The sequence below is a fragment of the Calidris pugnax genome, unplaced genomic scaffold, assembly GCF_001431845.1.
Source record: "Calidris pugnax isolate Ruff unplaced genomic scaffold, ASM143184v1 scaffold21, whole genome shotgun sequence".
Taxonomy (NCBI): domain Eukaryota; kingdom Metazoa; phylum Chordata; class Aves; order Charadriiformes; family Scolopacidae; genus Calidris; species Calidris pugnax.
In genome coordinates, this window is record NW_015090770.1 from 4,736,542 (window position 1) to 4,753,377 (window position 16,836).

General features: G+C 47.1%; 1 protein-coding gene across 2 annotated transcripts in view; it reads right to left on the bottom strand.

Moving 5' to 3' along the window:
* Positions 1-1,520: 1,520 nt before the first annotated feature.
* Positions 1,521-16,836, bottom strand: part of GLI2 (GLI family zinc finger 2) — a 208,085-nt gene continuing 192,769 nt past the window's right edge. Inside the window, exons 11-14 of one of the 2 annotated variants that reach the window (XM_014940183.1) lie at positions 15,906-16,070; positions 11,147-11,428; positions 7,708-8,044; positions 1,521-6,670 (exon numbers count right to left, since the gene is read on the bottom strand). In XM_014940183.1, coding sequence (XP_014795669.1) covers positions 4,320-6,670; positions 7,708-8,044; positions 11,147-11,428; positions 15,906-16,070 — 3,135 coding nt within the window. In that variant the 3' untranslated portion in view covers positions 1,521-4,319. The remainder of the gene's footprint in view (positions 6,671-7,707; positions 8,045-11,146; positions 11,429-15,905; positions 16,071-16,836) is intronic. The other variant, XM_014940173.1, reaches the window with a different exon arrangement.

The following is a 16,836-nucleotide window of genomic DNA, read 5'->3' on the forward strand; positions in this document are numbered from 1 at the left end:
TGGTACACGACCTCAGGTGGGCTCCAAGGAAGTGTTAGCCCAGTTTAAGTAATAAATATGTTCTACACAGGCAGAGGCATGCCCTGATCGAACTCTAAAGTGAAATACCAGCTAAAAGCAGCATTTGATCTAGATTAGAAACCCACTTTAAGTGTTTGAAGTAGAAAAGCAGTAGCAGCTGATCTGAGTCTCCAAAGCCTTTTGTCAATAGAAAAGCTCTGAACAATTTCCTTTTAATAATATTACTGCATTTTTTTAAAATGTGATTTCTGTAGTTCTTGGACAGTACAGAGGGGTGTGATATTTATCCAATGGATTTGCGGACTAACAGGATCATTAACACATTAATCAACATCTTGTTCACTGGCTCAACCTCAGTCTGTTCTGAGAGTGACTAGATTGGTGCAAAAGAATCATAGGAGCATAGGATTCATCTCACTCTGCTGGGGAAGGTATCTAATCTAAGCTGCTTGCATGGTGTTGCCCTGTAATCAACGAGGAGAGCGATAGAGGCCTTCCAGAAGAAAATCAACCCCATCCTATACATCTAAAACAGAAAGATTAATTTTGTTCTGGGATATATCAATCTCTTGCTGTAGACTATGAGGGAACCCAATAACAGGGGGAGGATTTGTCCCAAACTTACCTGATTCTACCAGTCAACTCAGCAGGGATCCTGCATGGAGGAAAATGAGGCCACCCCCTTCAGTTGCTTCTGCATAAAACTGCTGGTTCATTTGCACCAGGTGTCATGACTAGCTCACTAGCCAGCTGCTTTGCTCAATAGCTTACTTCAATCATCTCATCAGTGTGCTCATAAAGATCACCTGTGAACAGCTTCCCCACCCTCCCTTAAAGCTCTAGCCCTGCCCACACCAACTCACCTCTATGAAACCGAGTTGAAAATCAGTCTCTTGACTGGCTGAGCTAACTCTTGTTGCAGTCAAATGAGATCTTTCTCACCAATGGGCTGGACCACCTTCTGACTGGATCATGACCGATGTCTGTTTCTCACCATATCATTACTTCCCATCACATACGTCGTGGAGAGATTAATTTCTCCTTTCTTCAAACTCAATATTCAACTAATTGTTGTCATGGCCCATAACATGATCTGTCTCCTTTTGGACACTGACAAAGATGGTTAAAAAACCATTTTGCCATGAATCTTCTGGTTGCCAAATTTCTCCGGCCCATGCTTTGAGCCCTTCTCCTGTGCTGTGCCTGCTGCACTGTCATCCTCCTTCAAATCACCTCTGCCAAGAGGCCAATGAAAGCCACCTGGGCAGCATGGTGGTGGTTGCAGCAGCACCCCGGCTTCACTGTCTCTCTTTCTGCCACCTTCATCCCACTGTTGATTGGGAGTTCTTCAAGGCAAGGCAGTGACTTTCACAGGCACATCTAGCTCCTCCGCAGGTGTCCCTAAGCACTGCCAGAGTCCGATCGACTGTGTTGATGTGACAATGACAAACCAAGACCAACCACCATTACCAATAAAAGGCATTAACAGGCAAAAGGAATTATGAAATAAATTACTTTTTAATGTACAAAAGGTTTATATACAGGTTCAGCATGTTACCTCCGTTCTTATGATGTAGAAAACAGCTAAAAATGTTCTTAAGATATAAATTTGACAGAACAATTCACCTACAGTACTTTTAGTAATGATGTCTTCTATACATAATATATACAGTGCTGGAATGGTTATTATAATACTTTTTCAGTAAATGAAGGAAGACCACCACTGGAAAGTCTGAGAAATCTCAAGTCATTGGAGATTTGGTTTTGCTTTTGTATTTGATCTTTTGCTAACGAGATATCTGTGAAGAGGGACTCAGTAGCCATTGTTGCCCTATGCAGCTGTTGAAAAAAACAGGTTAGCAGTTGAAGGACACACAAAAGCCTGATCCATCTCTGCACAAGGGATGCCCAGTTGTACTCCAAGCATCCAAGGACAACATACAATGTCCTAAAATATGTACTGCCCTCTTTTCGTAAATGCAAAGGCAAGGGCAAGGTCAGTAACTGCAGGAGAATATATACAGCGGACTATAAAACAATCCCTTTCAACACAACTTTCACAGGAGACACAAATAAACAGCCAGGCACCTTGCTTTGCTTTCCTGTCCTCATGCACCCTGGACATCAGCAGGAGCCATGGGGGCCTCAAGGGGTGAAGAGTGTCCTGTGCACACCCTCTGCATTTGGGATGAGGACGGGTGAGACCACAGGATGCTGAGCAGCTCCTGCCTGCACCGGCCGTACCCAGGGCTACCTGGCAGCAGGACTGTCCCAACCCACCACGGCCAAGCACGGCTGCTGGTGTATCTGAGATCACAAAGTTTGCCTGAAGGTAACATGTGGCATTTTCATGCTAGTTTCAGTCATGCTGGGAACAGAGAGCCTGACATCTGTTTGTGCAAAAGGAAGGCAGGGATACCAGAAAGCTCCTTATAGAGCCACCCGTATCCCATGCAGGGGTCGGAGTTGGACACAGATGAGAACATCACATCGATATGAGGGGCAGAGGGCAGATGGGAAGGAGAGAGTGAAGCTCTGCAGATGCTTGTCCGGTCAAACTATGAGAACTTGGGGGGAAGTCACATTTGTCCCTTGCTGTTCGACATACTGGGTACAAAGTATATGGTGCTATGGGAACAGGATGAGGAGAGCTGTCCTTATCCAACGCAATCAGAAATTAAGCAAGGCCTCCTGCCCAAGTGCATGCACCCCACCACTTTTATCCTTTTGTCTAACGACAGTAAAAATAAATAATGCAACAAAGATTGACTTAAGTGCCAGGTGGGACTGGTGTGGAAACAGCCAATTTTTATTATAAGCAGTGATATTTTAGTGGAGGATTTGGCTTCGGGAGGCCCTGCTCCTCCCATCTCTTCCCAAGGATGTTTCCAAGAGATTCTCACTGACTGAGCTACTATTTTGACTCAAATACCTGCTTTGAGACTATCCAGTTATTTGCCTATGCTGTAGGCTGCAGGTGCAGCACTGAATTGCACAAGGCTGGGTACAAAGAGTAGCACAAAGCACCAGCCAAGCTGACGCCCTGGGTTGTCCCTGGTATGTTTTTTGGATACAGCAGCTCTTTTCATGCTGGCCAAAGCTGTGGGACATGTTAATGCAGTGCTGGGTACATGCCAACAAGCCTGCTGGCAGGGTGTATTAGCTCACGCTTATGACACAGATGAACCCTGGACAGACAAACCAGCTCCCACAATGCTGCCACAGAGCAGACTGGGCTGGAAGGTTCATAAGACCCTCTCCATCATCACCACTTTTTGAATGTGAGCACCTTAGCGTGGAAAACCCAACAGAAAGAGAAGGCGCTGCAAAGCCGCACGGGGATATGGTAATGTGAGCTTCAGAAACCTGACATGAAAGATGCTCCTGCAGAAAGTCGCTGCGCTCAGAGGGCGCAAAGTTATGCGCGTGTGTCAGTCTGCACGCCGGAGCCTTCCTGCCACGGGGGATTATTTCCCAGTGATTGCTGTTCCCAGGCCTCTGCTCCACTCTGCACATGATATAAACCACGTTGTAAACACATCTGATCAAAGTGTGCATTCACCTTTTATGTGTCTCATCAATGTGTCTTTCCAATGTTTTCTCAGAAACACCACTATGTTTTTATAAATGTACATTTTATATACGCTTCTGGCAATACACTATATTTGATTTTTAAAGGAAGAGAGGCCTTGGCTACTTAACACGAAAGCAGGGTAAGGCACTTTGCTGAGAAGCCGTTTGGAATCAACGCTCTTTGCAAGGTACAAAGGTATTTATGGTATAAAACAATACTGCTGGCAGAGGGCTTGTTTGGAGACGTAACTAAAGCCTACTCTCATCAGAGCAGAATACATAGTATGGCTTTTATTCTGATCAAAACCGCATCCTCCCATTTCTTTCTGGGGTGGGTCAAAAATGGAATTTTTTGCCAACGTACCTAACGGAAAATGATGGGGAGTGGTATTTACAGGGCTGCCGGGGAGGGAGGGTTTCATCTCTAACCACGCTCATGCAGTCTCCTAGCTTGGTGGTGATATTGTTCAGTGCTCTGGGTAACCAAGCCAAAAAATAACACTAGAAGTGCACCCACAAGGTGCTGAACTGCCTGGATATAGTTTACATAGTTCTGTACAGAAACTTTTTAAAATTTTCATTTTGAATCCCTTTAATGTATTTAATACTTATTAAAAAAAAAAAAAAGGTCTACTCTATTGAAACAGATTATTTTTGAAAAGCACATTCATCAAACTGCTTCACACACAGCCCCTTGGATAGCGCTAAGGCCTTGTGCTTTACTGTTATGACATCATGTTCAGAAATTTACTCTCTTCCGCCAGCGTGGTTAGCATGGAGCTCATGTCGCCTATCGCCATATTGCTTATTCCCGCGGGAATGGTGGGCAGTGTGAGAGAGTTTCGTGGAGTCGTCAGGCGAGAGGAATTCTGGGAGAGGTTCTGCAGGATGCTGGGGCTCAGGGTTCCCGACATCAGGCTCGAATGGTCCCCATCGTCCATGATGGCGTCAAAATCTATCTGGGGTGGCTCAAGGCCTTGCGAGTCCACCGTGCTGGACACCTGGTTGGCCCCTGGGGAGGGCAGGGCGGGCGGCTTGCCGTTCAGTGCGCACTGCTGCTGTCTCACCCGGCAGTCCGCCTGATTATCGAAGCTGCTGTTCTGTTCGTACATGTGGATTTGGCCATAATAGTACATCAAATTGTTGTCCCTCGTGCCGTCTGTGCACTGTTGGGCCGGCGCCGGCAACATGTCGCTGGTTCTTTTATGCGCGGCCTCCGCCGCCTCCTGGCCCGGGCTGATGGTGTTTGGCGGGTGGGGAGTTCTCATGTAGCCCAGCTGCTGGACGGTGCGGAGGCTTCGGGATCTGTTGGCCGGGCTCGGCTCCGGAGGAGGACGAGGCTGGACCATGCCGGATGGATACACCTGCGTGGCTGAGCCCATCATGCTCTGCTGAGGCTCAAAGCTGGGCTGGTTGGAGGTCATGACGGGCTGATGATAGGCCTCCTGAGCCATGGGGAAGTTCAGGTGGGTCGGCTGAGATGAGTAGTTCTGCTGACTTGGATCGTGCATGACCTGGCCCATCATCGTGCGCTCACTGTTGCTGCCAACCATTAAAGAAGGGTCAGTCGCCATGTCCATTTGCTGAGGGTGAAGGTGGGGTCCAGACTTTGCTGCCATGTTGCTACAAGAAGGAGAGATCTGATTGGGGTTGCCACTGATTGCACTGGGGCTCAGCATCTGATGAGGTTGGTTATACCCTGTGTGCAAGCCCAGATCAGGGTTCATACCGGGGCCTAGGCTCATCGGCTGCTGCCGCAGCTGCATACAGTTCAGCCTCTGCCCATCCATGCCCACATTTCTTTGCATAAAGCTCTGCTGTGTTACGTTCATATTGTTCTCTGGCAGCTGCATCTGCTGCTGGTTGTAGTTCTGGTACTGACCAAAGTTCTGCTTCTGCTGGACGACCGCTAAGTTCCCCTGCGAAAACTGCTGCTTCGACTGGTTGGACATCATATCAACCGTACCCGAGCTGACTTCGTTCCACTGGACGGGCATGTTATTTTTATTCATGTCTGAGGAAGCATCAAAACTCATGGGACACTCTGTCATCATGGGTCCTAACTGGCTCATGCTCGCCTCAGCCACTGCCATCCTGCGCTGGCCAGGCAAGGCTGGAGGCTGCAGCTTCCCACTTCCCTGGAAGCTCGCCATCTCATTGTTGTACCCCATGGAAGTGCTCTCGGCTGCTGTCCCATTGCTCTGGGATTTGATGTACTGCACCACATCATCTGGCAGCATAATGTCATCATCTCCAACGGGCACCTCTGCCTCCCCGGACATGGCTTCCATGGCAATGTTTTCGCTGATGCTCAGTGGCCGAGGTGAATAGGTGTGCCGGGGGAGGCTCCCGTCTGAGCGACCATAGCTCTGGAGGCTGAAGTTCCTCCTGTCCTGTGGAGGATGGAAGGGGTTCATGCTGTTGGTGCTGTTGAAGCGGTGAACTCGTGGGAGGGCCTGGGGCTCTCCAGCAGGTCTCCTCACCGGGTCACTCGCCCGCCTGGTGCAGTTGCCCGGCACCTCGTGGGGAAATGCTGCAGCTGACGGGTAGCCATAGGTGTTACCATCACTGCAACGCCTGGGACCTGGTGGGAGGCGGATGGAGGGCAAGGTGGGGTCTGGTCCATCCATAAGTGAGATCCTGTTCTTCAAGGTCATCCTCTCCATGTTCGGCAGGGGAGTCGGAGGAGGGCCCCCTGTGGCAGCAGCATACTTGGCTTTCAGCCTGTAGTGCTGAGCTGGCGTGAGGTTCAGCAGACCCGGCATCCCACTGCACTGGCTTGCCTCGCTTGACCGACGGGACGCATCCGTCGAAATTGGGTCATAGGAGTCAGCAGAGCTCGTGTTGTTGGGACGGTGCCCGAGCTGAGAAGCCTCGCTGGAACGGCGGCTGGAGAAGTATGGGGAGATCCCTGATGATCTGCGGCTGACGGTGTAGGCGGAGCTGATAGTGCTTGTCGTACTGTCACGGCGCTCGTTGAGTTGGTTCAGCATCGTAACCTCATTGACAGACAGCTCCATTATCCTGGGATTAGGCAGCGTAGCAGAAGAACCACCACTATTTTCTAGAATAGAGCCTAAGAAAAAGGTTGCAGAAGAGGAAAAGGTTTGGTTAGCAGAGAAATTTCACTTGGCAGTGTTCTTGGTGCCAGAATACAGACGCACAGAGCCACCCCCAAATACTTTACAGGAAAAATAATGAATTTGCTGCCAGTGAATTTGAAGCTTCATCTCCAGCTCTGTGTCCACGCACAAAGAGCAAGAAGGACGAAGAGAGAAGACAAGAAGTCTCTGCTGCAGCATTCTTTGCAATGTGTACCCCACTGACGCTCAGCTGCTGAGGAAGTGCTTCCATGTTGGAAAAAAGTAGGACTGGTGTGAACAGTGCCATGGGGACAGCACGTAGCTACAACCACAGCTGCTCCCTGGGACAGATGCACATCACTCAGGGATAGGAGGCTGAGCGCCCAAAAGTTGATACTCAAAGGCTCTTCCCAGAGTAAACCAAGCAGCTCTAATATACTAAACCCTAAGGTATAGTACAACCCAGGCCCTTTGCCTTGGGACTTCCTGGGAAAGTTAGAGAAGATCTGAAGGGATTATAATGAGGCCTTTATGAGGAATCCCTAACCAGCAGAAAACTAGCATATGAAGCTGTAGGCAATAGCCAGGAGCTCTCAAAGTGACAAAAGGCCTGTCAGAGCAATATCAAGGATGAAGAGCTTGTCTATATTGCTGCTGCACTCCAGCAATCTCCCTGGTGGCACATCAGCCCTTGAGGAATTGTTATGGCTGGAACAAACCCAAGCAGTCTTGCGGCTGCCACCGGGACAGTGAAGACAGCTATGGCTAGCTCCTGGGGCAAACCCAGGAACAAGAAGGACACCATCGTTTCTGTGTCCTTTCTAGCTCTGTAGCACTGTTACAGCATCTGGGTTACTGCTGCACATCACCAGATGGCTGTGTTTACACCCAGGCCTTCCATTTTACCTGACATCTCTATTCAGCAAGGGCTGACTCAGAGACAATAAGAAATGATCCTCCTCCAGGGCAGACTCTTGGTTATGAAACCAGAGTCAAACTCTGTGAGGTTTCCTACAGGCCTAGAGCTTACCGTTTCCTGAGATGGGAGGCAGCTTGGTGTTTCTGGCTTGTGGAGCTGGGTTCACCCATGAGCAGGAATCCTTAACTGTCTTGAGTTTCTCTTTCTTGAGCTGTTCAAGTCGTTGCATCGTCGTCATGTGTTTCCTTAGCTGCAGGCTGACTGTCGAATTACCAGATGAGACTGTTGAGTCCACAACAGGAGCGTTGTCATCCAACGCCGTCAGATCTCCCAGACTTCCGCCGCTGTGCATGTTCATTTCTACTCCACTGTCATTGTTGTTGGTGCTGCCAAGGGGTGACGGCTCACTGCTGCATGACGACTGGCCACCAGGACTGGACTGACACATCTTGGAGAAGGAAAAGAGGAGGAGTTGGGCAGGTGGAAACATGGGTGGAAAGAAAGGAGGAACCCAACATCCCCAGTGGGCACCACATATTTGGCCCTATCCCAGGCTCTCCCCTCTTGTTACCCTTCCCTGCTGCAAGATCTCAGCTCTAAAGAGGGCAGGGGTACCTTACTTAGAAGGGGAGGGCAGGGCAGCATCACACAGCTGGAAAAACTGTGGAACGTTCAACTGGAAGATGGAGAGAAACTAGATGCTGTTCCTCCAAAAAATTAGAGATGGATGTTTCTTGAAGAAAAGCAGCACATTACCTGATTTTGCAAGGTATATTGCAGCAAGCACTGGTTTATCTAACATAGGATCAAGGCCTAAGTATTTCAGACACAACATATTTCTGTCTTTAAAATACCCTAACATATAATTAGGTTAGCTGACAAACTTCCCAGCCAGATAAAAACCTGGTTCACTGTTTGCAACCCCCCACTTGCAGATAAGGCAGATAAGCACCATAAATATTTATTTTATTTACATTAGGAATTGCATTTCACATTGAGTAGTTTGCTTGCAGCAGACACTGAATGGTCTGAACATGCTTTGAGGTAGCTGTTGCTGCTACCAGACAGGATGCCTGGTTTCTCTGCTCCAGGCCCATGCTCCAGCAACTGTCAGAAATGGGAGTGCTGAAAAGGCAATGTATTTTGCCTCAGGCCAAGGTGGGAGTGCAGGGTGGTGCAGTGTTCTACTTTGCTCCTTAGCAGCCCTCATGGGCAGGGCTAACTGGCTCTGGTGGCCTCACTGCCCTTCAATCTGGATGATGGAGGTTGCAGTCCCAGGATTTAATGGCGAGTTTTGATGTTGGAAGAAAGGAGGCAAAGGGAGTCCTCAGGCACTGAGTCCTCTCCCCTTCTGCACTCAAGCAAATATCCCCTGTCCCTCCCCATTGCTCCGCAGGCCTCCCTGTCCACCCCACAGGGGTTAGCTGGAGACAGGAGGTCTCAAAGACACCATGCTTTATACAGCTATTTTAATATAAAGGATTTCTTTGCTCACCTTAGTACCGACTGTCCTTAGGAAGGTAGAGTAAGGAAGGGTAAGTGGGAATAAAGAACAGGTTGTTAGGACAAAGATAGCATTAACAGAAAGGACCATGTTAGTAAAAGGAGGAAGAGGGGAGTGCAGAACACAACACAAATCACCAACAACTTCCCCTCTCCTGCACCCCCTCTTCCCTGCCTTCCCTCTTTGTGGCCCCAGATAAAAACCCCACCCCTCTCCATGGGTTTTGGATGAGACTCAAAGATGGGTCAAAACAAGGGACCTGGGAGTGATGGGAACCAGTGAAGTATCTCATCCTTCCCACCACTCTGACCTCAACCAGGAAACAGGAGTTGGACATGGGCCTGCCAGGTCAGATGCCGCCCGTTAGACGTGCACAAGTTATGTACACGGCGCTGGACAAGGAGAGCAGAGAGGAACATCTGACCCATGGCCCTGCCGCCAGCCAGCCAGCTTGGCTGCAACCCTGGGAGTGCACAGCCCTAGGAAAACAACCCCACACCTTCAGGAGAAATGGGATGGAGAGCAGTGATTGTGTCCGTGTTTTCACAGAAAAAAACCCAAAACACACAGAGGAAGAGTACTGGAGAGAGGTCATTTTGTCCAGTGGTTCTCACACTCAGTTTTTGTAACCCGATACAGAGCCTCATCACAGTAAAAATGTTCCTTTAGTCAATTATAGATACTTCGGATGTGAAAATTCTCAATTCCTTCCTACCTAACGCATCCCTTAATGTTTTTTAGAAAATCTTTATAGCTCCAGGGCATATTGTTTCACAGAAACAACAACCTTTTTAGCCTGGATTCAAATCAAGAAAAATACATATTTTGGAGCTCACAGTGCTTCAGCTCTAGTGAGAAGTCTGGGGACTATGTGAACACTCTCCTTTGCAGGTGAAGGTCTTTTCTGCTGTACCTAGGCATACCCTGCCCGACTCTGAAGCAGAGCAGCAGACCAGAACTTTGGCTATGAAGGTAAAGAGATACATCAGATGGCAAAAGTGACTCATGTGTCGTGATGCTCCACCTCCTCCAGCAGCAATGGTGTGCTTAGGAGCAGATGGGCTCCCTGCATGGGGCGGAAGAGGCTTGAATGTGTTTGGACCCATTGCTGTACACACCTCGTTAGCACCATCGACCACACTTCTGCCTACTGTGGAGCTGATGTAATGGCCAGAAGGCTGATAAATGGTCTTTGCTTCAACTGGTGGCTTGTTACATGGGGTTGTAAAACATGATCCTGGTTGACTGCAAGCCTGTAGTCTGTGGATGACAGCCTCACTCCCATGTTAATTCCTGGTTTCACATCCCTGTTCCACCATCCCACTACAATTTTCTGTGGCAGCTGGGAGTTTTGTATTGAACTCGTGTACTCTTGAGCAATCTGGTCTAGCTGACCATGCTTGAGCAGTGAGGTTGGGCTAGATGATCTCAAGAGGTCCCTGCCAGCCCCAGTGATTCTGTGCTTCTGTGTATGATGGACAAGACCGAGGAACTGAACTTGCTTTAAGGAACCCAACAAAAATAAACCAGCTACTTTTATCATCACTGGCTTCATCAGGCAGCCCACAACAAAGTTGTGCCGGCAAAACTGCTGTGCAGCAGCAGCCTGGAAGGAAAAACAGGGAAGGGTGCAGGGAAGAAGAGGAGAAAAAAGACTGTTTAAGACAGGATTTCTGCTCCAAGAAGTGTTCGTCAATCTGTGTCCTATGGTTGTTGCTCAATTTAAAATTGTGAGGTAGGTCAAGCTCATCTGACCACAACACTCTTGAGTTTTACCCACTTTCACAGCACAGGGAGGCCAAGCTCAACACCGGGCACCACCAGGCCCCCATGACTACAAGAATTTGTGATGGTGGGTAGGAAGGTGCAAAATGCTCTGGGCTGTGCCCTGACCTCCAGTTTCATCTCTGGACTTGAACTCTTAGGGTGTTGGCAGGTGAAGGGCAACTGCTTGGAGAGGTTAAATAGCATGCAAATGCTTCATGCCCCCATTGCTTCAGAGAAATTAGGGACCGCGTATTTTCTGCCAAGAGCAACTGCTCTTACCACAGAATTCTCCGTTTTTATCGTTTTGACTTGTAAGCAATCCTCCATGCTCCTCGTGGTGCTGTTGGCCTCGGGGCTCTCCTCTGAAACCTTGCTGCTCTGCTTGGCGCTTGCCTCATTGTCCCCATTTTCCTTGAGCGGAGGTGGCCTCGGGTGAACATCATTGCGCTGCTTCTTCGTGACGTGGGCATCAGGCCCGTGCACGGTCTTGACGTGTTTCCTGAGGGAGCTAGGGTCCGTGTACCGCTTCGTGCAGCCAGGGATTTTACAGACGTAGGGTTTCTGTCAATATAAGCAAATCTTAGGTTATATTTAGAACAAGTCCAGATATTCCAGGTACAGTGTATGGACCAAGAAAATACAATGAGCAAAGTGGCTGGCAGCAGCAAAATGTGGAGCATCTGCTCCGCAGGATTCTGTAAGACTGAGATCTCTAAGATGTGATATATGGGCTGCTGCTGATCCAGACAGACCTGGCCAGTCATTTGATGTTGGCTAAACTCCTTGTTTTCAGTTTCTGGATTAAGAGACAGCTAAGAATTCATGAAATACTTTCCTAATATTACTTTCCCATGTATGTATTTGCTTGGGTGGCCACAGGAATGTTTCCTGATTATGGATGGGAGGGAGGTGATGTAGGGGACTGGCCATAACACATTCTCTCTGCTAAGGTGGGGTCTACACCGAGAAAATGTCTGAGACCTTCTGGCTGACGGAATTCCAGTGGAACCAAGCCAGGCTGGATTCACCCTACCCAATCTATCATACCACTCCAGCACCTGTCACCTTGAAATCTGTTATTGTGCAAAACAAACCACAGGCATGCAATGTTTTTTTCAGACGATAGCACTCTAGTCCCGAATTCATGAATCATTGATTGCCACAGGAAAACAAGGCTGAAGCCATGCTTCTGAAAACAGAAGTCAGCAAACAGATACTTTTCGTCTTTTAACTTTTTTTTTTTTATTGAGTTTCCAATTCCAAAGTGTATTAGCGCTGCAGTTGTTTGAGCTGGTGCTGCTGCGCTGGAAGCTCTGAATTCATCACAAGTTCCGCTTTCAGCCTCACAGCTACTCTAAGTATTTTTCTGCCAACGCACTAGGACAGATCCATGAGAAGAAACAGATAGAGGTTGTTTGAAGGCTACCCAAAATGACCATTCCTATTCTTCTTTTTTAATCTGTTTTGTAATTTCATCCAGAAGCTTAAGTGAAAAAATACAGGGGAGTATATATATTCTTTGGAGAAAGCCAGTATCATCACATGAAAAACACTGAAAGTCTGTTTTTTATTCAAAAGAATGCTTCCTGACTGATCTTGGCACATCACTTGAACAAACTAAATCCTCGTAACACCCCACTGAGGTAAATATTTAATACATTTTAAAGCTGGGTAAACCAAAGCACAAAAAGTAAAATAGTTTATTTATAAACCTCATGCAACCTTTTGGATGAGGCGTTATAGAAATATTATTGCTGCTATTAAGACCTATTCTAAAGAACAGAACACATGCTAAAAACCCCTACATAAACCAGTTAAAGGAGTTTTTATAAAGATTCTTTAGGCCCAATAGTTCTGATTTTTCAGACACCAGTAATTAGGGTAATAAGATCACTGTTACTTAGGCAGCAGACACTCCACCTAATGGGGTATGGCCATCCTCTTCATCAGGCCATATCTCCTGCATCTGAACTGAGCAAAACTGCTGTTCTGTTGGCATGTCTTCATGTATCCCTTGGGTTATCCAGATTCTGACATCTAACGCAGTGTAGGCCCTAGTGAAGTCAACAATTTAGATATCTCAGGTGCCTCCCTCCTACTCCCATAAACATACAGCATGATACTCCCTAGAGTGGGAGAGCTGGAGAACTCCCCAGGCACTCAGCAGAACTGAATTTCTGCATTTTTCCCTTGTTTAGCTTGAATTGGAGAAAATGTCACTCTGAGCCTTTGGTTGGCTCACGCCACACGTGTGTATGCACTGGAGAGTGGTCACAGGATGAATGCCCTTTTCCCAGGAGTAACTTTGAAGGTATGCCTCAAAGGCATTCAAATAGTCACTGAAAGTTTAAAATGAAGTAGTGTATTTCAACAATCAAACAACCACCAGTGTAGTAATATATTCCCAGTCTTGAACTTCAGCATGTTTGGACCATACACCTACATCCTGTCACACAACGATGGAGACAAATACAGGGAATCTGGAACTTCCCCCTTAGAGGAGACATGAATGACTAATTCTGAAACTGTGGTCTACCCCACATAAACACTGCAAGCAGAGGAAAATATTTAGTAGGTATCTAGGAACCACAATAGAGTTACCAATGGGTAATGGGAAATATTCGTGGCCACAAACTCCTGCTTTGCATCTATGTGGTTTTGAGAGCCAAGGTCTCAATGCAGTTTGCTAACCCATTGGTCATGGCCTCAACTAGTTGCAGGACCCTCATCTGGGTCTTCTGCCCAATGCAATGAGCTTTGCCATGAGGAATGTCATCTGTTGCAAAGGATCATGTTATATGTTTCTCAAAAAGAGAGTGTCAAATATATGGCCCAGAGCGCCATTATATGTAGCCTACAGATGTCCAATAAGTCTTGGTGCATGCCTGTGTTGCATCAAGGAGGGTTGAACAGCAATTTGGGAGTGAGCATGATCACAAAATGTAAGATCATGCAGTGCCATGTAATTCCCTTGGTAAGGCTCAGCTGGTCTGGTACAAATCCTCCACTACTGGCTACGCTATTTCTGCACCTGAGAAGGCTTTAGCATCCTCCAGGCGAAGTAACAGCAGAGGATATCTGTTATCCAAGTCTTTAATTTGTGTTGTTGGATGCAGCCTGTGCCAAGCATCAGGATATTAGATCAGAGTCCACCATAGACAAGGAGTTGGAGGCTCCTGCCCTACAGCCTCACCTTCTTGCACAATGGGAACCCAAAGAAGCAGACCTTCAAGTGTGTCCAAGCTCTGCTCAGACGAAGTAAGGAGTCATCCCAGATCCAGTGCAGCTCCTGATCTGGATCACTTGGGAAACTGAACCCATCAAAGAAATGACATTTAATAAGACAGCCAAAGCCAAAATTCCACATGTAAGAACACGGGACACCAGCTGGCCCAACAGAAGGGAAACTCTGGCCTGCCTAAGAGGGATCCTGGAAAAGGTCTAGGCATACGAGCTCAAATGATCTATGGGCAAAAAGTAGCTCACATACTGCTTCAGTGTGCACAAACTGGGCAGATCGAGTCTGTACCCAGCACTGAAAGTTGTACCAGCAGTCTTGATCCATCCACATGAGAATCCTTAGGGATGGAAGAGAGATGCAAACTTGATTTAAGGACAGGAAAAAATACCGAAGTAATGGGAATCTTCAGTGGCTTGGGTGACTTGAGAAAGAACATGGGGACTGTTATTTATTTTTTTGTCAGAGTTAGGATGATGGTTGGACTAGATGATCTTTAAGGTCCCTTCCAACCTAGACGATTCTATGATTCTATGAGTGAGGTGTTAATAGCAACAACAAAAGGGACATTGGATCCAGCACTGGAGGAAGGCAGAAAAAACACCCAGGGCTGGAAAACAAGTAGCTTCTAATACCTGAAATGTGAGATTAAATCAGGACTGCCTACTTTTCTGGGGAAGAAGCTTTAACAGAGAGCAAATGATGTTTTAGTCAAACGCCAGTTACTGGGAATGCAGGTTGCCTTGGCCCCAAGGTCAGTGTAGCCTTAAATCAAGCTCAAACTACTGAGTCCCAGTGTGGATATGGGTTAATTTTAACCTGTGTCCTGCTGGAGAAGTGGCTCACTGGTGAAGGACAATGCTAATATTTGGGTTCATACCCAAACCAATTCAAATAACTCTGGGATCCAGGTCATTCATTGGGTCCATCTCAGCATCACACAGCATGAAAGGGTATCCTAGACTTTGAGTCCTTATTCTGACTCCAACAGAGTCTCTGAAACCTACAGAGCTTTGGTTATCACTGACTGATATTATGCCAGAGAGAGAAATACTCCGAACAAGCCCTTTGTAGACACAGCATCATTTCAAAAAGCTGTCATCTGTGGCAATTGCGTTCCATTCTCCAATAGTCTATATTTAACTGTTGCAAATTAGGCTGCAGACTGAATTCTTCATGGCTGCAAACACTATTAGAACTTTGGAGTGTTGTTTTTAGTTCCCCTGTCAGCTAATTAGTGGTAATATAAATTTCAATCGTCGGCCGTGGTTGATTGCAACAGACCATCACATGCGTTACAATAAAGGCAATTTCCTCTGCTCCCCAACTACTAATAGTGGATCTTAATTAGCCAAGGTTAACAAAGCATTGCATTGTGCTCTATCATTGTACATCAAACGATGGAGGGAGTGTTATTTCCAGAGCGTCAGGATCCAGGGTAGCTGTTATACTACTGCAAGTCTGCTCCACAGTAACATTAAATACCACATGCACAACTGTACAATCCTATTTGCGCTATTAAAAATTATAAATTTGGAAAATGCTTGCTTTAATTTCCAAAGCTGATTAAAAAGTTTGCATACTTTAACATCTGTTTATGATTTCAAACATGACTTTCATAAATATAAAGCTAATGTGGTCTGGCTCTCCAGCAAAATAAATCCCATTAAAAAATAAGAAAAACCTCTCATTACACTAGGTTTCTTTTTACATGAGTCCAGCGTGTAAAGTGTATGTTTATTGTCAGCAAAATTAAAAAAAAAAAATTCCTCCATTGAGCTGTGGTGAGCCCAGGCTTACCTCATTGGAATGTGTCCTGTTCTGGTGCTTGGCTCTGTCCGAGGCATTGGAAAAGGCTTTATTGCAGCCTTCGTGTTCACAGACATAGGGTTTTTCTCCAGTATGGGACCTCAGGTGTGTCTTTAAGTTCTCCAGGCGGGAATAGGCTTTGGAGCAACCCTCAAACTAAAATAAAAAAACACAAGAGGAGTGATTAATTAACCAGAAAAATTTGATTTTCCCCTGCCTAAACCCTTCTCATCTGTTTCTCATTCTTCCTTTTTTTCTTGCCTTTAAAGGGCTTGTGTTTTAGGGAACAACATCTACTTTGTTGGGAGAATTCACTTCCCTAGGCAGGCTGAGAGTTTCAGCAGTGACTCATATTTAAGGTGCTGCTCCTTGTCGGGTACCCACCTGACATTTCAACAAGAGACTCTTTTTTCCAGCAGGGCTGAACACCTCTCCACTCCTCCCAGGGCTCTCTTAGCCCCTCCTGCCATCCCTCTGCAAGTAACACACTCCGAAACAGAGGCCCTCTCCTTCCCACCCAGAGAACTGACAGCTTCTTGACAGTTTGACCAGCCCAGCAACTTCACTAGCACCAGCGCTGGAAAGGCCAGACCATTCTCTACACACAAGCAAAAAGCTAGCAAGCTTTGAAGTTTCCCAAATTACAGCTTGGGTCTACTCTCGGAGGATGCTGTGGTCAGGCCGTCTGACATTAACAGTTTAAAAAACAAGACTCTCAGTCTTGAAGACAGATGGATTTTTGGATGACAAAACAGGCCAGGAACCTTCCTCCTGGGAGGAAACCAGCTGCCCACACAACGAGAAGGAGCAGCTTGGGAGACATGGTGAGGCTTCGGGTGATGTAAGTCCTGCCGCCCTCCACTCTGGCTGGGCCGGAGACTTCTCCCTGCACCTGCCCCGTCAGTGGCATGGGAGGATTTCA